The 19152-nt window shown below is 51.3% G+C and overlaps 1 protein-coding gene across 1 annotated transcript; it reads right to left on the bottom strand.

The window, feature by feature from the left end:
* Nucleotides 1-1083: 1083 nt before the first annotated feature.
* On the bottom strand, nt 1084-16994 carry LOC143842843 (intestinal-type alkaline phosphatase 1-like). Its single transcript, XM_077348103.1, has 11 exons — nt 16838-16994; nt 12265-12381; nt 11197-11312; nt 10343-10517; nt 10011-10183; nt 9221-9355; nt 6590-6662; nt 5089-5223; nt 4254-4445; nt 3627-3743; nt 1084-2777 (listed from the first exon to the last, which is right to left on the bottom strand). The coding sequence occupies exons 1-11, from the start codon at nt 16896-16898 to the stop codon at nt 2512-2514; spliced, it is 1560 nt and encodes a 519-aa protein (XP_077204218.1). The 5' UTR covers nt 16899-16994; the 3' UTR covers nt 1084-2511.
* Between the last annotated feature and the right edge of the window lie 2158 nt (nt 16995-19152).

Genomic DNA, 19152 nt, shown 5'->3' with positions numbered 1-19152 from the left:
TGGGCAAACGGGTTCCTTCGTTCCTTGGCTGGGGTGACAGATTCCAGCCTGTGCTTCTCGTGGACGGAGGAGAGGAAAAAGCAAGGGGTCCCCCAACTCCTGGCATGTGCAAGCCCCTTCAGGTGCAGAACACCTTTTGCTGCCTCTGGAAACACACACACTCCAGTCCTGGCAGGTTTTTGGGGGACGGTAATTCCACACTTGAGGGGCAGCTCAGGAGCGCACAAATCTCTGGCATCCTGAGTCAGTACATGGAGGGTAGATTTAAAGCGCCGTAGAGATGATCAAGTTTTTTGGGGTATAAGAAACCAAAGCTCCGTTGATCAGCCTCTAGATGGCTTATCCCCACCCCCAAATTTTCATTTGATTTTTGACAGCTTATAGCAGGGGTAGTCAAACTGCGGCCCTCCAGATGTCCATGGACTACAATCCCCATGAGCCCCTGCCAGCATTCGCTGGCAGGGGCTCATGGGGATTGTAGTCCATGGACATCTGGAGGGCCGCAGTTTGACTACCCCTGGCTTTTAGCATGGGTCCCCAATAAGGCGTCACAGTGTCTGCCAAGTCTTTTTTAGGAAGTGGGTGGGGCCAGATAGGGCTTTGCCTCAGCAAGGCTCCTGATTGGATAATGAAGATTTGATTGGCTGTGCAGATTTTTTTTTAAGTCGCTTCGGCCGCATTGGCCATCCCAGCACAAAGAACTGCGTTATGCAGCTGGTCAAACCACGGCCTGCGTGGCGTGGCTGGCTCCGCCTCCTGCAGCAGCCATTTTGTCGCTATGCTCACCGTGCTGAGTCAGAATTCAAAAAGGCTCCTGCGCGCTCAGAGAAAAAACATTGGCGATCCCTGGCTTATGAACAAAAATGTCTTGTCCGTCTCTAAGGTGCTCCTGAGTTCGAATTTGGCCGTTCTTTTGCAGACCAACACAGCGATGCTCTGAAGCTAGCTACATGGGTGGGGTATCAAACAGAGCATTCCTACATCACGGGGAGACACACAGGCGGAGAGGGCTGACAAGGAATATCGAATTGCATGGCACGTTGTATCTCCCCAGCTCCCCAAATTAACAGAGCAGCCCCTTCATTACAGCCATCGCCTCCCAATTTTAATATTGGTGTTGATGCAAGGAGAGGGGGGGAAAGGATTCTTCTTGGGCACAGCAGGGCTGAACCCGAGACTGACACCCCGGAAGCCAGGACAAGATCCCATTGTAGTCATGCGCCGTCCCATTGTGGCGCATGCTCAGAACATCGCCGCCCAGCAGGGTATGGCCCCTCAGTTCGGACAGCGAGCGTGACGCCCTCTCCTGGCTGCAGGTGGAACTGCAAGTCTTTGCAAGATGGTAGACGTTGTGGGAGGGGCTGTAGCTCGCTGGTTAGAGCACTGGGTTTGCGGGCGGATTGCCTCAGCATCGACCCCAGCACCTCCTTTTTAAATGGATAAAGGAGTTGGTTGTATGAGAGCCAGTGTGGTGTAGTGGTTAAGAGGGGCAGCTTTTCATCTGGCAAGCCAGGTTTGATTCCCTGCTCCTCTGCATGTAGCCAGATGGGTGACTTTGAGCTAGTCACAGCCCTGATAGGGCTGTTCTGATGAAGCAGTAATGTCAGGGCTCTCTCAGTCTCACCTACCTGTGGGAAAACGAAGGCAATTGTAAGCCATTCCTTCGGGCAGTGAAAAGTGGGGTATAAAAATCAACTTCTTCTGCTGCCTGGGACTATGGACATGTACTGCCATTTTGAGTCTTTCAATGGACCTGGTTGGAGTCATGGTTAAGTGTGGAACGGGGCATGATTCCCCACTCCTCCACATGTAGCCATCTAGGTAACGTTGGGCCAATCACAGTTCTCTTAGAGCTCTTCTCACAGAGCAGTTCTTCTAGGGCTCTCTCAGTCCCACCTACCTCACAAGATGCCTTGGAGGGGGAGGAGTAAAAAGCGGGAATTAAAAAAGCAGTTCTTCTCTCAGAATTAGAATTGTATTTTATATCCCACTTTTCACTATTCAAAGCAGTCTCAAAGCAGCTTACAATCGCCTTCCCTGCCTCTTCCCATGACAGATACCCTGTGAGCTAGGTGGGTCTGAGAGAGCTCTGAGAGAATTGGCCCAAGGTCATGCAGATGACTACATGTGGAGTAAGAGAGAGGAATCAAGCCCGATTCTCCAGATTAGAGCCCACCCCTCTTCACCACTAACCAAGCTGGCGCTCTGACTGGGTCGAAGGCAGCCTTGTGAATCCATGGGATATTTCTTGAGGCAGCCCCATTAAAAGGATCAGGTTGTAGATGACGCAAAAATCTTCTGTCCGAGACCCTGGAGAGCGGCTGCCATTTTGAGCCGGCCAGCAGTCTGCTTCAGCAGAAGGAGCGTCCAGGTGTTGTTCACAAATGCGGCCCACATGAAGACGGGAGGCGCTCAGCTAGGGCGGGGGGACTGAACCACATGGGGCTGTTGGGGAGCCAAGCACCCTCCGGAGTCCAGAAACAGGAGCAGGACACTGCGGGGAAGGCGGCACTAGAGGCCCCAAAAGATCAAGGCGGCCGTGAGGAGAGCCAGGAACGAGGGGCCGACTTTGCTGCAGGAGTCCAAGCTCGGGAGGCCACACTGGGTGTAGGGCTCCAGGCAAGTGGCGAAGGCCATCACGTGCGCCACGTACGACTGCTCTTGCACCCCGTGGAAGAGGTAGGCCATGGGGCCCTTGGCGAAGATGGCCACGTCCTCGCCGCCGTGGGTCTCCGAATCGAGGGGCACGGCCGCTTGTTGGAGGTAGCCGTTGCTCTCTGGCGGAAGGGAGGAAGACAGGAAGGAGGGTCACGGAATCGGTGCCGTCGGTCGCATGCTCCTTGCCCTGCTGACCTGCCCTCTCGCAGGAACCCTGCTTTCAGGATGCATCCATCCCATATCAGTCTTCCTCTGACCCCCGAGGAAGGAGAGCACAGAACTGGGCCCCTGCAGCCCCCCCCCCCCCCGTGACTCCCTTCTTCCAGTCATCGCCCTTGACTCTGAGGGCATGAATGCCCACCTCCCTTTAGGGTTCTAGGGCTTAATCCCACAGGAGAAATTCACATGGGAAGGCCCTGTTCCTGCCCCTCCAGAGGAACTGGTTGGTCAATGGGTTAGACAGGAGGCTGGACTGGATGGACCTTCACTGGTCTGACCCAGCAGGGCTCTTCCAATGTTCTTATGAAGGCCTCTCTGCCCTTGCATTGGCCCTCCAGTGGAACAGCCAATGGGTGAGACAGGAGCCTGGACCTTCTGCATGCCAAACAGAGGCTCTGACACCAAGATATAGCCCCTCTCCCTGGCTCTCCAGAGACTCAGGCAGAGGTCTTTTGCCTTCTACCTGGAGATGCCGGGGGTTGAACCTGGCACCTTCTGCACGCCAGGCAGAGGCTTTACCCCTGAGCCACGGCCCCTTCCCAGGAGGAACCCCTTCCCTTGAGGAGCCTTGGTGCTCTTCCTTCCCCTGCTGAAAGCGATTCTATCAGCTGCTCCTCAAGGAAGTTTGCAAGGACAGGATGAGGCACCCATGTCACGCTCCCAGTGCGACATGTCGTCACAGCTTGCCTTCCCCTTGGCCTGGCAGCCAAACCCAACCCCGTCAATCAAGGGATCGGTCGGTCACTTACCGCTCACAATGTCGCTCACATTCGGGCGGCCCTCAGCGGTGATCTGGTAGCCCGGCCCATTCCCATACACGATGGACGTGTACGTCTTATTGTCTTCTGCCAGTTTTGGGGCCAACCCTGAGAAGGGAAGAGGCAGAGGGGATTTGAACACAGGCGAAAGTCAGAGAGCTGGAGTTCCTTCTCCCTAAGGATGCTGGGAACGAGACCCATAACCACTTACGTATGGCCTCAAAGGTTAATGCCAATACCTAAAAGCAGGTTTGAAATTCAACTAGGACAGAGGTAGTCAACCTGCGGTCCTCCAGATGTCCGTGGACTACAATTACCATGAGCCCCTGCCAGCATTTGCTGGCAGGGGCTCATGGTAATTGTAGTCCACGAACATCTGGAGGACCACAGGTTGACTACCCCTGAACTAGGAGACAATGCCTTATATTGTTCTCTTGCCTTTCATTTTATCCTCACAGGTTATCTCAAAAGCCTAAACTCCCTGCAAGGTAGGCCAGGCCGCGAGAGAGCGACAAGCCGGCAAGCTTCCACAAACAGTGTAGATTCGAACCTGGGTCTCGCAGATCCTAGTCTAACATTAGTGGGGACCCAAGTCAGCCTTCAACTCCAAACACCTACCGAAGATGGAGGCGCCTCTCAGAGTGTAGCCCCCGAAGCTGAAGACATGGGAATGGTCGGCGGTCACCACGGTCAGGGTGTCCTCTTCGCTGGTCATTTCCCCTGCCCGCTGGATGGCCCGGTCAAACTCCACCGCTTCGGTGAGAGCCCGCTTTGCACGGCCAGCATGGTGCCCAAGGTCGATCTTGCCTCGTGCAAAATAATAATAATAATAATAATAATAATAATAATAATAATAATAATAATAATAATAATAATAATAATAATAAGGCACCAGAGTTAATATTTGGCATGCAGATGCCTTAGCCCAGGGGTGGGCAAACTGTGGCCCTCCAGACGTCCATGGACTACAATTCCCATGAGCCCCTGCCAGCGAATGCCATGGACATCTGGAGGCCATGGACAACTGGAGAGCTACCGTTTGGCCACCCCTGTGCTAGACCATCCCACATCCCAACCGCCAACTCAGATGACTTTAAAACGAGGGTCGGCCAAATTCATGGGGAAATCCCTCCGTCACCGGTACTGAATGGAACTTCCAGACCTAGTAGCAGTATACCCCTGTTTCAACACCTGGGGAACAATCACAGGGTGGGCTGCCATTTACATCTTGCTTGTTGGCTGATTGGCTGCTGTGAAAATCAGAAGTTTCTCCTCTGTTGTCTCCTTCCCCGGAAGCTCGCCCTGAAATGATTCCCCTTTGGTGGCCTTTCCCAAATTGTTCTGAAGTTATCGCTCGTAAGGGGGAGACTTCTGGGCCTAGATCCGTGCGTGGGAGCCCTCCAAAGGATCAGGGACAGGTCAGGAGTTTCAAAGCGTCCCCAAACAAACTTATCTTCCACAAACAGGTAGAAGCCCTTGGGGTTCCGCTGGAGAACTTTGATGGCCACTGTGGTCATTTCGGCCAGAGACGGATCCGTGACATTGTTTCGACTGAGGTTGTAGTCCATGTCGGAAGGTTCAAAAAGACCTGGCGGGTGGAGAAGGGGGCAGCATTTGAAGGAGGTGGAGGGCAAGTGAGTTTCCTCAACAAAGTAGAAGGGGGAAAACTAACAGTTAAGAGGTTGTGTTTCCAACTGGCATACAGTAGCTCAGAGAATGGCCGGAAACTGTGGGTAAACCCTAAAATTAATTCATCCATCCATCCATCCATCCATCCATCCATCCATCCATCCATCCATCCATTCATTCATTCATTCATTCATTCATTCCACTTTTTTTGCCACCGCTCTTAGTCCATAGAGGAGGTCAGGAATCACTGACAACTCTATGGGAACTCCCAGAATACAGTACAATAGTTTTAGGGATTCCTGGGAACTTTATGGGAAAATCCAGTAATGAAAGGAAAACCAAGTAGTGATGATCATTGAGATTCCTAGAGCTACTCTAGATTCCTAGAGCTACTCTACTCTCCAGGTTTTCTCTAGAAGTGCTTTGGTTAGCATGCCCTATTTCACTCGGTCCAGTCCAATGAGATCCCAAGTCCTAGAGAGGCCTCTCTCTCTCTCTCTCTCTCTCTCTCTCATAACTACTGACTTTATAGGGAGTTGCTCACTGAGAACATCAGGACTCCCAGCTTCCCTGTATCAGTTCTGAGGCCTTGCACGGAAAAATAGCCATTTGCCATCCCCTGCCTCCCTGCCTTTCCTGGGACTCCCCTTTACAACAGTGTGATCAAGACAGAGGAGGTCTGTGTGGTCCAGAGAGCCACTACCAGCAACTAAAGTATTGAAAGGAAAATGTTTACAAGGCTACTTTTCGCACAGCACCTGATTGAGCAAGGAATCAAAAGTTCAAATTTTTCGGTCCCTCTTGCTATACATGCCCTATCAGATGTTAAAGTATGTGACAGATTCCTTAGTTTAAGACATTACAGATCTCTACCGAGTCTCCATTGCTTGCTTTAGCTCTCAAGGCAACCCCATGGTCAAAATGGTTGCCTGCCACAGAGCTCAGATAAGAAATCAGTCTCCTCTAATGAATCCCATGTAAAAAACACCTCCTTCTTCCTGCCAGAAGGTTTTATCATATCTGTTTCTCCAACCACTGCCCAGGCCACACTGGGTCAAGGAACCACTTCCCAGAGATTCTCAAGGAATTGTGCTGCCTGACTTCCGGATCTCTAACTCCCGCTTGAAGGAAGGGGGAAAGTTGGACCCACCCGTTTGTTTCTGTCCGATCAGTTTGCATTTGTATGAAGATGAGCATTTGGACTGACTGTCCCCTCACTGCCTGGTCTGTAGAAAGAAGGAGGGAGGGCCAAACCTGCTAAAATTTCCGATTTTCAGAGAGAAAATGCATTTCTTCATAGTAACGATAAATCAACAAGCTATTACCCATGAGACGGTCCACAGATGGGTCATCTGCAGCGGCCAAAAGCTCCGTCCGGTTCCAGACATACTTGCTGTGCTGTAAGGAAAGTCCAAGATGATTGAGGGAAGGGGGGATTTCTATGCTCCAGATTAGATTCAGTGCCATTAAGGAGAGACTGTGGGTGCATGGATCTCCTGATTCAAACTATGACCGAAATTCATCTACACAGCATGTGTGCCTATCATATGCTTTGTGGATTTTTCTTATGGGTGCTCTATTTATCATAGGATTTGACAGCAAAGCAAATAATAACAAGGAGATCCAGTTTGCTGTCATGGTGGCCTCTAATCTGGAGAGTTGTGTCTGATTCCCCACTCCTCCTCCACATAGAGCCAGTTGGGTGGCCATTGATCATTCCCAGTTCTCTCAGAGCTCTCCTAGACCCACCTCCCTTCACAGGGTGTCTGTTGTGGGGAGAGGAAGGAGAGGAAGGGAAGAAGACTGTAAGACACTTGGAGACTCCTCTAATGGGCTAATCAGAGAAGCCTGAGGCAATTCAGTCTTTATTTGGCTGATTCCTGAGGATCAGCTGTTGGGTGGGGCCTTTAAATCTCTTCCCAGCAGACTCATCTGAAGATGCAGAAAGTGAGCAAGGTCCCTTTAAATGCTTCAGAGCCTCCAACGGCTGATCCCTTAAGAGGCTTCTCTCTGCAGCAGGATTCACTGGGCCATTCTGCACCAGGATCTATGTGGCAAATTGGTTGCGGAACGAAAAAACGCCATTTTAAATAGTGGAATTTGTCGTTATGCATACCTGCCTTTGTAGTGGAATCCAGTTGCGTTTCTATCGTTTCCCACAGGTTTCCGGTCTCGGCAAAAATCATTAGCCAGGAAGCGATATTGCCGAGCTTTGTCCCGCCCCTGGCCATCAAGCAGCCAATGGGCGGCCGTTATCATGCTCCCAAAAAGCCCCTTTCCCTTTAAGGAAGGTTTAAAAAAAAACACGTTGCAACGAATCTGCGTTGATTCGTTGCAACGGAGAGACCCATCTAGCTAGCAGGTGGTGTTTGAGCTGCTGTTTCATCGTTGCCACACTCCCCCCGAGTGAAAAAAAAATAGCCCCCGCCCGCACGGGCACGATTTTCGGCCGAAAATAGAGTGAAAAATAAAGGGAAAATAAACCAGCAAACGGGGCTGTGTGTTGCTTGGTGCTTGGTGACATAAAACAGCTCTGGGGAGGGATTGCAGCCAGGGAAGCCCCGCTGGGTAAACAAAGGCTCGTCGGTGCGTTGATCTCCGCTAGCTCCGAGAAAAAAAAATGTTGATCGCTTTGCCGGAAGATCAGAGGAGAGAGCCAGGGGGAGGGACTTTGCAGAAACCGCAACAATGGTAACGCACAGAACTTTCCCGCTAGTGTTGCAGATTGGTTGCAAGAGTGTAGCGCTTTCCGGAGGGTGAATCCACTTTTTGGGATTTCTCTGAAAGCGCTACAATCAAGAGCTTTTTGCGGATCGTTTCAGGAGTGTTGCAGATTGTCAATGACGTTGTGCATAACAGCAAAACAGTAGCGATTTCAATTTGCAACCATTGTGCAATTTTGAACGAGTGCGGAATGACCCACTGTCTGGCAGCTAATTTGGCCAACTTGGTTCGAGTTTCCTAAATCAGTCAAACTCGAATCAATTTATTGAATCACAGATTCAGTTGATTTGAGTTTTACCCAATAAGGAAAACTCAAATCTGAAAAGTACTGAATTTCTCTCCAGTGCATATCCCTACTGGAAATAGAATCCTAGAATCCTAGAATCATAGACTTGAGAGGGCCCTCCTGGGTCATCTAGTCCAACCCCCTGTACTGTGCAGGACACTCATAACCCTATCTCTCCTCCACTGTCACCTGCCACCCCCTTGAATCTTCACAGAATCAGCCTCTCCGTCAGATGTCTACTGAGATCTGTTCCCCTGGAGAAAATGGTTGCTTTGGAGGGGGGACTCTATGGTAATGTAACTGGCTGACATACTTTGTCTCCCAATTCCTGCCCCCTGCAGGCTCCGCCCCCAAATGTCCAGCTCATTCCCAACCCAGGACTGTCTACCTTAGGAAGCATAAATCAAGCCAAGTTGAAATGTTAGCCCTCTTTAAGTATTTTACATGATAGCCCTCTTTAAGTATTTGAAAGATTGTCACTTGGAGGAGGGCAGGATGCTGTTCCCATTGGCTGCAGAGGAGAGGACACGCAGTAATGGGTTTAAACTTCAAGTACAACGATATAGGCTAGATATCAGGAAAAAATTCTTCACAGTCAGAGTAGTTCAGCAGTGGAATAGGCTGCCTAAGGAGGTGGTGAGCTCCCCCTCACTGGAAGTCTTCAAGCAAAGGTTGGATACACACTTTTCTTGGATGCTTTAGGATGCTTAGGGCTGTTCCTGCATTGAGCAGGGGGTTGGACTAGATGGCCTGTATGGCCCCTTCCAACTCTATGATTCTGTGATTCTGTGAAATGTTAGAGGAACCTGGGACTTACAGGATATAGACCAGTCCTAACCCACATCATATTTGCGAGGCACTTTCTGTGGCACAGAGCAGAATGTCAACAACCAAGTGAGACTTTCTGCAGCCCCAACTTTACACAGCAAAAGCACAGGACGCTTACCGGGGAGAACGCCAGCCATTCTTTAATGAGGTCACGATTATCCTTGCGAAGACCGACTTGTTTGGAGTTGGAAGGGTACTCTGGGTCCGGGGTCCCCTCTGGGGTCATGTACTTCCTGCCACCCCCTAAGATCACCTGCAGAAGGCTCGGTTGTCAGAAGAACTAAGCAGTCACATTAATATACACACAGACACATATATACATATATATATGTCAAAAGGCTATAAGAACATTAGAAGAGATCTGCCAGATGAGACCAGGGAGGGTCCATCTAGTCCAGCCTCCCGTCTCACACAGGGGCCAACCAGTTCCTCTGGAGGGCCAACAACAGGGCATGGAGGCCGAGGCCTTCCCCTGCTGTTGTCTCCCAGCTTTAGGATTCAGAGGATTAGTGCCTCGGAGTGTGGAGGTTCTTCCCTCTACAAACCCCACCCTCTGTAGACTCTACCCCCAAAACTCCAGGAATTTCCCAACCTGGAGTGGGCACCCAAGGCTGACGGGCATAACGTTTTCTGGAAAGTGCAAGTGGAATGTTAAAGGTTTCTCCCTCTGACCGCCACCAGGCTTGCCAACCTCCAGGCGGCAGCTGGAGATCTCTTGCCGTTAGAACTCATCTCCTGGGGACAGAGGTCCATTGCCCAGAGAAAACCTCTGCTTTAGAAGTCAGACCCTCTGGCCATATGCCCCAACCCCACCCTTTTGAGGCTCCACTCCCCAAATCTCCAGGCCTTTCTCAACCCAGAGGTGGCAACCTCCCCTCTCCCCAGCTGAGGGCCGAGAACCCACCCACCGTGATGTCCACGTTCTGCAGCAACTGCTCTGCGATATCTTTGCAGCCTTCTTTGAGTGCTGACGAGGGCATGTCGGCATCTGAGTACCAGTTTCGGTTGACCGTGTGGGCGTAGTTCCCGGCGGGCGAGGCATGCTGCACCCGGGTGGTGGTCACGATCCCCACAGACATGCCTGAGAGGGGCGCCGGGAGAGGTGGGAGGAAAAGACATTCTCGGCTCAGAAGGAATCCGGTCGTCCCCAAGGCCCTGCGGGATTCTTGTGTGGCCGGAAGCGTCAGGGATCGGAACGGCTGGGACGTGGGACAAAGGGGCCCCGCTTTCGGATACGTACCCGCTGCATGGGCTCTCTGCAGCACAGAGATGACCTCGTTGCCCGCCGTGGTGGTGCACTGGTTGTAGCGGGCGGCCGCACTCAGCCCGATGGTCCGGTAGTTGCCCTTCACCCCGCAGAGGTAGGCGGTGGCCGTGCCCGCACTGTCCGGCACTTGTCGGTCAACGTTGTACGTCTGCCAAAAGCCAAGGGGACTCGGTTGGGGGGGGTGCAACTGGCCCCATTTGCACCCTCATGCAGCCTGCCAAGGAGCAGGGAGAAGCAAGGCCCACCCCACCAGCAGGGAAGCACCGGCAGGGTCCGGAGGATCACCCACTCTGGATGGGGAAACTGCTGGGGATTTGGGGGGCGGAGCCTATGGAGGGGAGGGGCCTCAGCTGTGTATCCTGCAAGGTTTCCCAGCCATGGTACCCTGGTACCATACAGTACCTCAATGGTACCACAGCATGGGGGATTTCAAAATTTGAGCGGGAGATGGGTCTACCCTTGGCTCAATGTACACATTGCACAGAACGGGAAAATACCAGGACACATTCTGGGACAGGGCCACCATTGCGTTAGATACAACTGCTCTGTTCCTTGCCATTTCAACCATGGCCAGGCTCATCAGGGGTTTGCATCAGAGGGGAGAACTGAAAACCTAGTTCCATTTTAGACACCCGCTCAAGACCAGCCGGTAGCCCCGACAAACCCCAGGGGTACACTAGAAGGGGAGGGCTGGTATTACCATTTGGGGTGGGAAGCAGAATTACCACAAATCAAATTGGAGAACGACAGGGAAACAATGGAACCCTAGATGGATTTTTAAAACTGCATCTGAGATGAAAAAGACAGAGTGTTGGTCTCCTCCCCACCTTGGAAAGAGCCAGGTAGGGGAAAGCATCCATCGCCAACGGCGTTTCAGGGCCCAAGTGCCCCAGCATCTGCCCATTCAAGATGCGGGCCGCCGTGATGGTTGGTATTCCCATGCCTGCAGAGGAAACAGACTCAGTTCAGAAAACAGGTATTCAGTTCCAGGATATGGGCCATCTCCCGACCAGCACCTTCCCAGCACCTCCTGGACTGACTGCCTTCTAGGTAGGCTAGTGCGGTTCGGTGCGGTTCGGCTGCTTTGGTGCGGTTTGCGGCTGAAGCGCACCGAAGCAAACAAGCCTTCTGCCAGGAAGCCTCCTTCCTTCCATCATCCATGGCCTACTGGGGGTCACATGGGCACACAGAGCTGCCCAACACTGACTCAGATTCTCAGGCCATCCACGTCAGTCTTGTCTACTCAGGCCAGCATCAGGGTGGCAGGCAGAGGTGCTTTTCAAATGGGAGGAGTGGGGATAAAACCTAGGACTCTTTCTTCCTCTCCCCATGCATGAAGCTGCCTTATACTGAATGAAACCTTTGGCCCATTCAGGTTGGTCTTGTCTTTCACTTCACCCCCTACTTGATTCTCTTAGCCAGAGATGCATCCAACAGGGGTTTCTTGATGTTCTTATGAAGGCCTTGGCTTCTCTGCCCTGTTGCTGGCCCTCCAGAGGAAATGGCTGGCCCCTGTGTGAGGCAGGATGCTGGACTAGAGGAACCTTCACTGGTCTGACCCAGCAGGGCTCTCCTGATGTTCTTATGAAGGTTTCGGCCTCTCTGCCCTGTTGTTGGCCCTCCAGAGGAACTGGTTGGCCACTGTGTGGGACAGGATGCTGGACTAGAGGGACCCTCCCTGGTTTGACCCAGCAGGGCTCTTCCCATGTTCTTATGTTGTCATAAGAGCAGATGCAATTCTGGGAGATCTCCAGGCCCCACCTTGAGGTTGGCAGCCATCCCTGAGACTCATGGCATCTGCCCAGTTTCTTTGGCCCCATCCCCACCCGCAGGACCCCTGGCTGGTGTGCTTAAGAGTCCACGTGACAAACCCAACCCACGTCCCGACCACTCACCGTCTCCCAAAAAGAGGATGAGGTTCTTCGCCCGGTGGTGCTGTGGACGGAGGGAAAGGGATTCTTGGATGGCCACGGCTGCCTTATGATCCCAGAAGGCCGGATTCTCCTCTTCCACTTGGGACAGAAAGGAGGCATGTGTCAGGACCGGAAGACGGGAAGGATTCTTACAAGCTGCATCACCAGAGAGAGGGTTTTCGGCCAGACCCCGAATGTTGAAACTGTTTAAACTCCTGCTTCATCGTGTGCCATCTTGCCTATTATTTTCGAATATAAATGCCACCCTTCCCCAAGAGCTCAGGGCAGCATATATATTCAAAAATAAATACAAATAAATTTTAAAAATAAATCCTTCCCCCCAGGGCTAGGAGCTGCCAGGAAACATCTGGAGACTTTGGGGGCGGAGTCGAGAATGGGTGAGATAACACAATGTGGGCCCCCTCTGCCCCTCTTCCCTCCTCCCTCCATGGGGGTCTTAGTGGGCGGGATGGATTGTAGTTGCATTGTTTTTTACGCCGTATCTTTTCTTGATTGTATTTATGGATCTGTGTTTTTTTGTCTGGGGTTTTAATGGGAGTTTTATTGGGGATTTTATTCAGACTTTGTGGTGGGTAATAAATTGAAACAATAACATTATTATTATTATTATTATTATTACTATTACTATTACTATTACTATTACTATTACTATTACTATTACTATTATTATTATTATTATTATTATTATTATTATTATTATTATTATTTAATTTTTAGACCGCCCTTCTCCAAATAGGTCTCAGGGCGGTTTACAACATAAACAGTTAAAACACAATAAAATCCCCATAAAAACCCCAATTAACATCAACAACAAGTCACATATAACAGTAGTAATAGTAATAGTAATAGTAATAGTAATAGTAATAGTAATAGTAATAGTAATAGTAATAGTAATAGTAATAGTAATAATTTGCAGTGGGGAGGGGCCTCAGTGGAGCACAATGCTGTGGATCCCACCCTCCCAAGCAGCCCTTTTCTCCAGGGGAGCTGATCTCTGTCACCTGGAGATGACCTGTAAAACCGGGGGATTCCCTGGCCCCACCTGGGGACTAGCATGCCTAGAAGGAACCTCGGGGGCATATAATGCCGTAGAGTCAACCTCCCAAAGCAGCCATCGCCTCCCGAGGAACTGAACTCTACAGACTGGAGGGCCGATCTAATTCCAGAGGATCTCCAGGCCTCACCTGGAGGTTGGCAGCCCTGCAGAAGGCCGCAGGATCTTCCGCACCCATTGGGTTTCCGGGCCAGAGTGTGGTTAAGCACCCGGATCCCCGTCGTGGGCAGAGCCGCCTTCTCCCTTGGCTAGCGTTGCGTGTTTGCACAGCTCCATTACCCTCCCCTTAATTAAGATCCCATTAACAGCGAACCTTGATTTGCTTTATCACCCCCGTATCAGAGTGTACGACGACCTGGCCGAGGCGGAAATGTCTCGAGCAGGATAATGTAGACTTTAAATAGCTCCCCTCTGCTACTCAGATGTTCACGGGCAGCTCTAGGGAAGGAGCCGTGGACAGAGAATAAGATCCTCGCCAGCAGGGAATCGCTAGGGACTAGAAACCTGATGCTGTCATTGACAGCAGAGACATCTTTTAACATGGGCGGTCGGCAGAGAAATATATTCGACAAAGGCCAAAATTCCTGCCAGTCTTGAGTTCATAGCCCTGGGAGAACCCAGTTTTGGGGAGGCTGAGACTTCTGGATCTAGCCCAGCCCCAATTCACCCTCGAAGGTAAAACGGCTACACTGGAGAGCCAGTGGTATAACGATCAGGAAAATGGTGGGTGAGCGGCCGGTTCAAATCCCCATTCGCACCATAGAATTTCATGGGGCAACTTTTGGGCCTGTCACTCTCAGCCTAACTTACCTTGCAGGGTCGTTGTGAGAACAAAGCAGAGGACAGAAGATGAGGCAAGCTACTGTGAGATCCCATTGCATTGTGCAAATGAACTAAATGAGTGAGTGAATGAATAGATATATGCATACCTAAAATATAAACTCAAATACGACCAGAATTCAACCAGTTCCGTTCAGTGGCCAACCACAGCGCATCGAGGCTGAGGGATTCCCCAAGCCAGTTTGGTGTCGTGGGTAAGAGCAGTGGCTTCTAATCTGGTGAGCCGGGTTTGATTCCCTGCTTCTCTTTCACATTCAGCCAGCTGGGTGACCTTGGGCTACTCACAGTCCTGATACTGTTGTTCTCAGAGCAGTTCTGACAGAGCTCTCTCGGCCCCGCCTTCCTCACGTGGAGTCTGTTGTGGGGAGAGGAAGGGAAGGCGATTGTAAGCTGCTTTGAGACTCCTTCGGGTAGAGAAAAGTGGGATATAAAAACCAACTTCTTGATGTTGCCTCCTGGCTCTGGAATTCAGAGGTATCGTGCCTCTGAATGTGGAGGTTCCCCTCCGTCACCAGTACTAGAAGCCACTGAGAGACTTATCCTCCATGAATTTATTTCAAGCGGTGTATTCCCATGGCCCTCGCTGCGTTGTCTGGCAGCAAAGTCCACAGTGTAATCGCTCTCGTGTGCTGCGTTGGTTTGGCCCAGGTTGGTGTCAACAGACCGGCCTCCGCACCGTCACAGCCGTCGTTTCAGATTTCAAAACCGGTTGGAATCTCAGCCTTCTAATTTATTGAAATCCACGGGACCGACGAGAACGCTCTCCAAGCCATCTTCTGCATTGCTTTTGGATTCAGGGATAATTGAGGCTCTTTCGCATTCTCTTCCCGGCTTCACAATTTGCCTAATGCAGTCTCCTTCTCCTGCAGCATCCTAATTTTGAGATGTCTCACACTTGCATAGGAATACCTGTATTTCCGGGAGGGGGGTGGAAACACCATCCCTTTGGCGTTTCTGCTCCCTTCAGGGGCTTCTTGTTCCTTTGGCTGCCCTAGTTTTCACCTCAATCATCTAGATCAGATAAAGTCTGAACTCTCCCCAGAAGCTCAAATGACAAAACGGAGACTACTGTCCTTAGGTTGCTTTATGGGAAGACGAGTCTCAGTGGAATAGACAACCATGCGAGGAGAAGATTGAGGCAGCAGGGGAAGGGGAAGGGCCAACAGGAGATGGGCGGGCTCCGTGAAGGAAGCCCCCGCCTTCAGCTTGCAGGACTGTCAACAGCAGGATGTCCTGGAGGTCAGGAATTCATCAGCAAAGACAATAAGATTAGGAAAAGTAGTGCTAGGAGTTGAAGGCGGCAGGAAAAGAAGAAGATCCAACAGGAGGTGGATAGACTCGATCAGGGAAGCCGGGGCCCTCGGTCTGAACCACTGGGGCTCAGCTGTTAACAATAGGACATTTTTGGAGGTCAGGAATTCATAAGCAAAGACAATAACATTAGGAAAAGACAGTCGTTCTAGGAAAAGCTGAAGGCAGCAGGAAAAAAGGAAGAGCTGAAAGGAGATGGCTCGACTCCAGGAAGGAAGCCCCTGCCAGAGAAACACACCTTAGCCCTTTAACCCCCCCCCTCCAACCTCAAAATGAAAGGGGGGTTAGAAATCTGCATCTCTTTGCCACTTCCCCCATCCATTGCAAAATGCAGTTTTGGGGAAGGGGGGCTGTTGGTGGAACTCAACATCCCATTTTATTTGAATCTGCATCTCGCTATAGCTCAAAAGACGCTGTCTTTTTTTTTTTTAATTAGGCAGAGGTGAGTTTGGTTTCTATTCAATGCTGGCTTATGCATACTTCTTACCCTCTTCCCGGCTTCAGGGGATCTGGCTGCCATTTTAAAAAACAACAACAACAAAGTGTCACTTAGGCTTAAAAATCCGTTCATTTCAAATCCGAAGACTTCCCGTCTCGACCGGTGGGAACATCCCAAATTCACTCACCAAAAGGCAAGGGATTAAAAAAAACTATTTCCAAAGGTGTAGATAACATGGGGTTCTTTTGCACCCAGTCCTTTCAAAGGGTGCTAATTTTGCACCTCCAAGAAGAAGAAGAAGAAGAAGAAGAAGAAGAAGAAGAAGAAGAAGAAGAAGAAGAAATAGTGTTGGTTCTCATACCCTGCTTTTCACTGCTTGAAGGAGTCTCAAAGCAGCTTCCAATTGCTTTCCCTTCCTCTCCCCACAACAGACACCCTGTGAGGTAGATGAGGCTGAGAGAGCTCTGAGAGAACTGGGACTGCCCTAAGGCCACCCAGCTGGATGCATGTAGAAGAGGAGTGGGGAATCAAACCTGGCTCGCCAGATTAGAAGCCACCACTCTTTACCCCGACACCAAGAAGAAGAAGAGCTGTTTTTTAAAACCCTGCCTTTCAGTACCCACAGTGGCTTACAAACACCTTTCCCTTCCTCTCCCTGCCAGAGATTGGCTGAGGGAGGTGGGGCAGAGAGAGCTCTAAGAGAACTGTCCAGTGAGCCCTAAGAGAACTGGGCGTGACCAAAGATCACCCGGCTGGCTGCATGTGGAGGAGGAGTGGGGGATCCAGCACAGTTCTCCAGACGAGAGGCCCCCCACTCTTTACCCACAACCCTGTGCTGAGTCTGGATGGGTTGCTAGAGGAAGTGAGAGACCCCCTCCCACCGCCTTTACCTGGGATGACAGCCCCGGAGAGAGCCAGCCCCAACCAGAGGCACAGTGGAGGGAGCCACATGGCTGCGGCAGAGCGGAGTGCCTGTCAGGCGGAAGGCAGCGGTGCCAAGCGGTGCCCCTTATAAGATGGAGTCCGGAGGGACCTTTGGACACCATGCGGCTGCCGCCCAGCCTAAAAGCCCATCCCTCTCTCACTCTTCCTGCAGGTTTACGACCGCTGGCAAGCGTCAGGGTGCACGGCTGGCATGACCAAACCCCACAGGGCACGGCTGGCGTCGGAGTGGAATGCCCGGAGCCCAGGGATGAGGTGGGGGAGGCAGCCTGGAAGAGCTGCTGAGGCAGAGGCAGAGGCAGGCAGGCGATTCAGTGTCCAGGGCCCACAACGACCTGTCCCCCCCAGCCAACCTGGGCTGGTCCAGTGAGGGTTCCCAGCTCCAGATTTGGGGGTGCCACTTTGGGGGAGGGCGGGGCTTAGGGAAGGGAGGGACTTTGTGCTGGAAGAAGACCAAGCCGTGTAATGTGCATGATGGAGCAGAATATAAGGGAAGTCCTGCAGGGGGCATCGGAGGAGACGGGTATTTTGCATAGTCCACTTTGGAACTTGTTGGTGTTTCCCCAAGTCATCTCCAGCATCCTGATTGGCTCGTTCGGTCACTTCCTGCTCCTTGGAGCCCACTTCCTCCCTGCTTGCCTCCAGAGCAGACATAACGGACCGATGAATAATTGGAGATAGTTAGACACACGGCCAGGCAGGCCAACATATCAGCGGGGTGTAACGTCAGGGAGCCCACCCTTCAAAATGGCCGTTTTCTCCAATAGACGGACTCCTGGTCTATTCCAGCTGGGCTTTTAAAAATTCTTCGAAAGCGACTGGGTTGGGAAATACCTGGAGATTAGGGGGCGTAATCCCGTTGGGGGCAGGATTTGGGGCAGAGACTTCACACAGGTATAATAATGCCTCCAAAGGGAATCGATCACCTGGAGATGGCAGAAGAAGAAGAAGAAGAAGAAGAAGAAGAAGAAGAAGAAGAAGAAGAAGAAGAAGAGTTGGTTCTTATATGCCGCTTTTCCCTACCCGAAGGAGGCTCAAAGCGGCTTACAGTCGCCTTCCCATTCCTCTTCCCAGAAGGTCTCCAGGTGCCACCTGGAGGTTGGCCACCCTAGCTACAACCCCTTATAGGTCTTTCCCATTTCTTCTGCCTTGTCCTGACTTCTCTGTTATCGGCTCTCTTTGGGGTTTGTCTGTGTCTTTTTCTGCAACTAGAAAGACCTCTGTTTCTTTGCCCACCCCAGCTATTCTTCCCAAATTCCATTCCTTTTGCCTTCCGCCCAGATGAATTTTGTTCCCCTCGGCATATTGGTAGATGGCGCAGGCTGGCTTAATGTTCCCATTTCGGGGAGCACTGTAGCGCACCTTCCTGAACTGAACGTCTGCCTCGCTGAGTGTTCAAAATTGTCACATCAGATACTTTACGAAATCAGCCGGTGTTCCAGCCGGCGGAAAGGCACAGATGGAAAATACCCTCCGTAGCGTGGGAGGAAGCCGTCCCCTCCCCCTTTTTACGAGGACGCTTTTGAGGAGAGCTGAAGCCACCGAGAATTTTTGGAGAGCCAAACGACACAAGATTTTCTGCTGTGTGTTATTCACCCCCTCCCCAGGTGTGTTTAGCAGAAGAGCTACATTTCTTATTCCCCGCTTCTCACTACCTGCAGGACTTCCCAAAATGGCTTACCAACCCCTTTCCCTTCCACTCCCCACAACAGACACCCTGTGAGTTCAGTGGGCCTGAGAGAGCTCTATCAGAACTGCTCTGTAGAAAGAGCTCTAAGTGAACTGTGACTATCCCAAGGTGACTCAGCTGGCTGCTTGTGGAGAACCGGGGAATTGTTGGCTGCCGCTCTTACCCACGACACCCCACTGGCTCTCTAAAGAAGAAAAGCTCTTCCCCACTTTTCACTGAGTGAGTCCCAAAGTGGACCCTTTCCCTTCCTCTCCCCAGACTCCCAGCGAGATCCGTGGGGCTGAGAGAGCTCTGAGAGAACTGTGACAAGCCCAAGATCATCCAACTGGCTGCATGTGGAAGAGCAGGGACTCAAGCCTGGTGCAAAAGATTTCTTCACAAGGTCAGAGTGGCATATATTTCAGGTATTCATTCATCTGGATACATTTTTGGCTGTTTTTCGGTGATTCGAAATGGCCGAGCCCAAAAATTCCCGAAAATATTCAGGATTTTAAGGGACTGCCAAAGTTAAAGTGCTTTTAAAGTCCGTTAAATGCCTTCAGAGTGAACTGTCCCCTTAGAGAAGGCATTTAA

The sequence above is a fragment of the Paroedura picta genome, chromosome 8, assembly GCF_049243985.1.
Source record: "Paroedura picta isolate Pp20150507F chromosome 8, Ppicta_v3.0, whole genome shotgun sequence".
Classification (NCBI taxonomy): domain Eukaryota; kingdom Metazoa; phylum Chordata; class Lepidosauria; order Squamata; family Gekkonidae; genus Paroedura; species Paroedura picta.
Note: the sequence above shows the minus strand (reverse complement) of the source record. Positions and strands in the feature narration are given on the sequence as shown.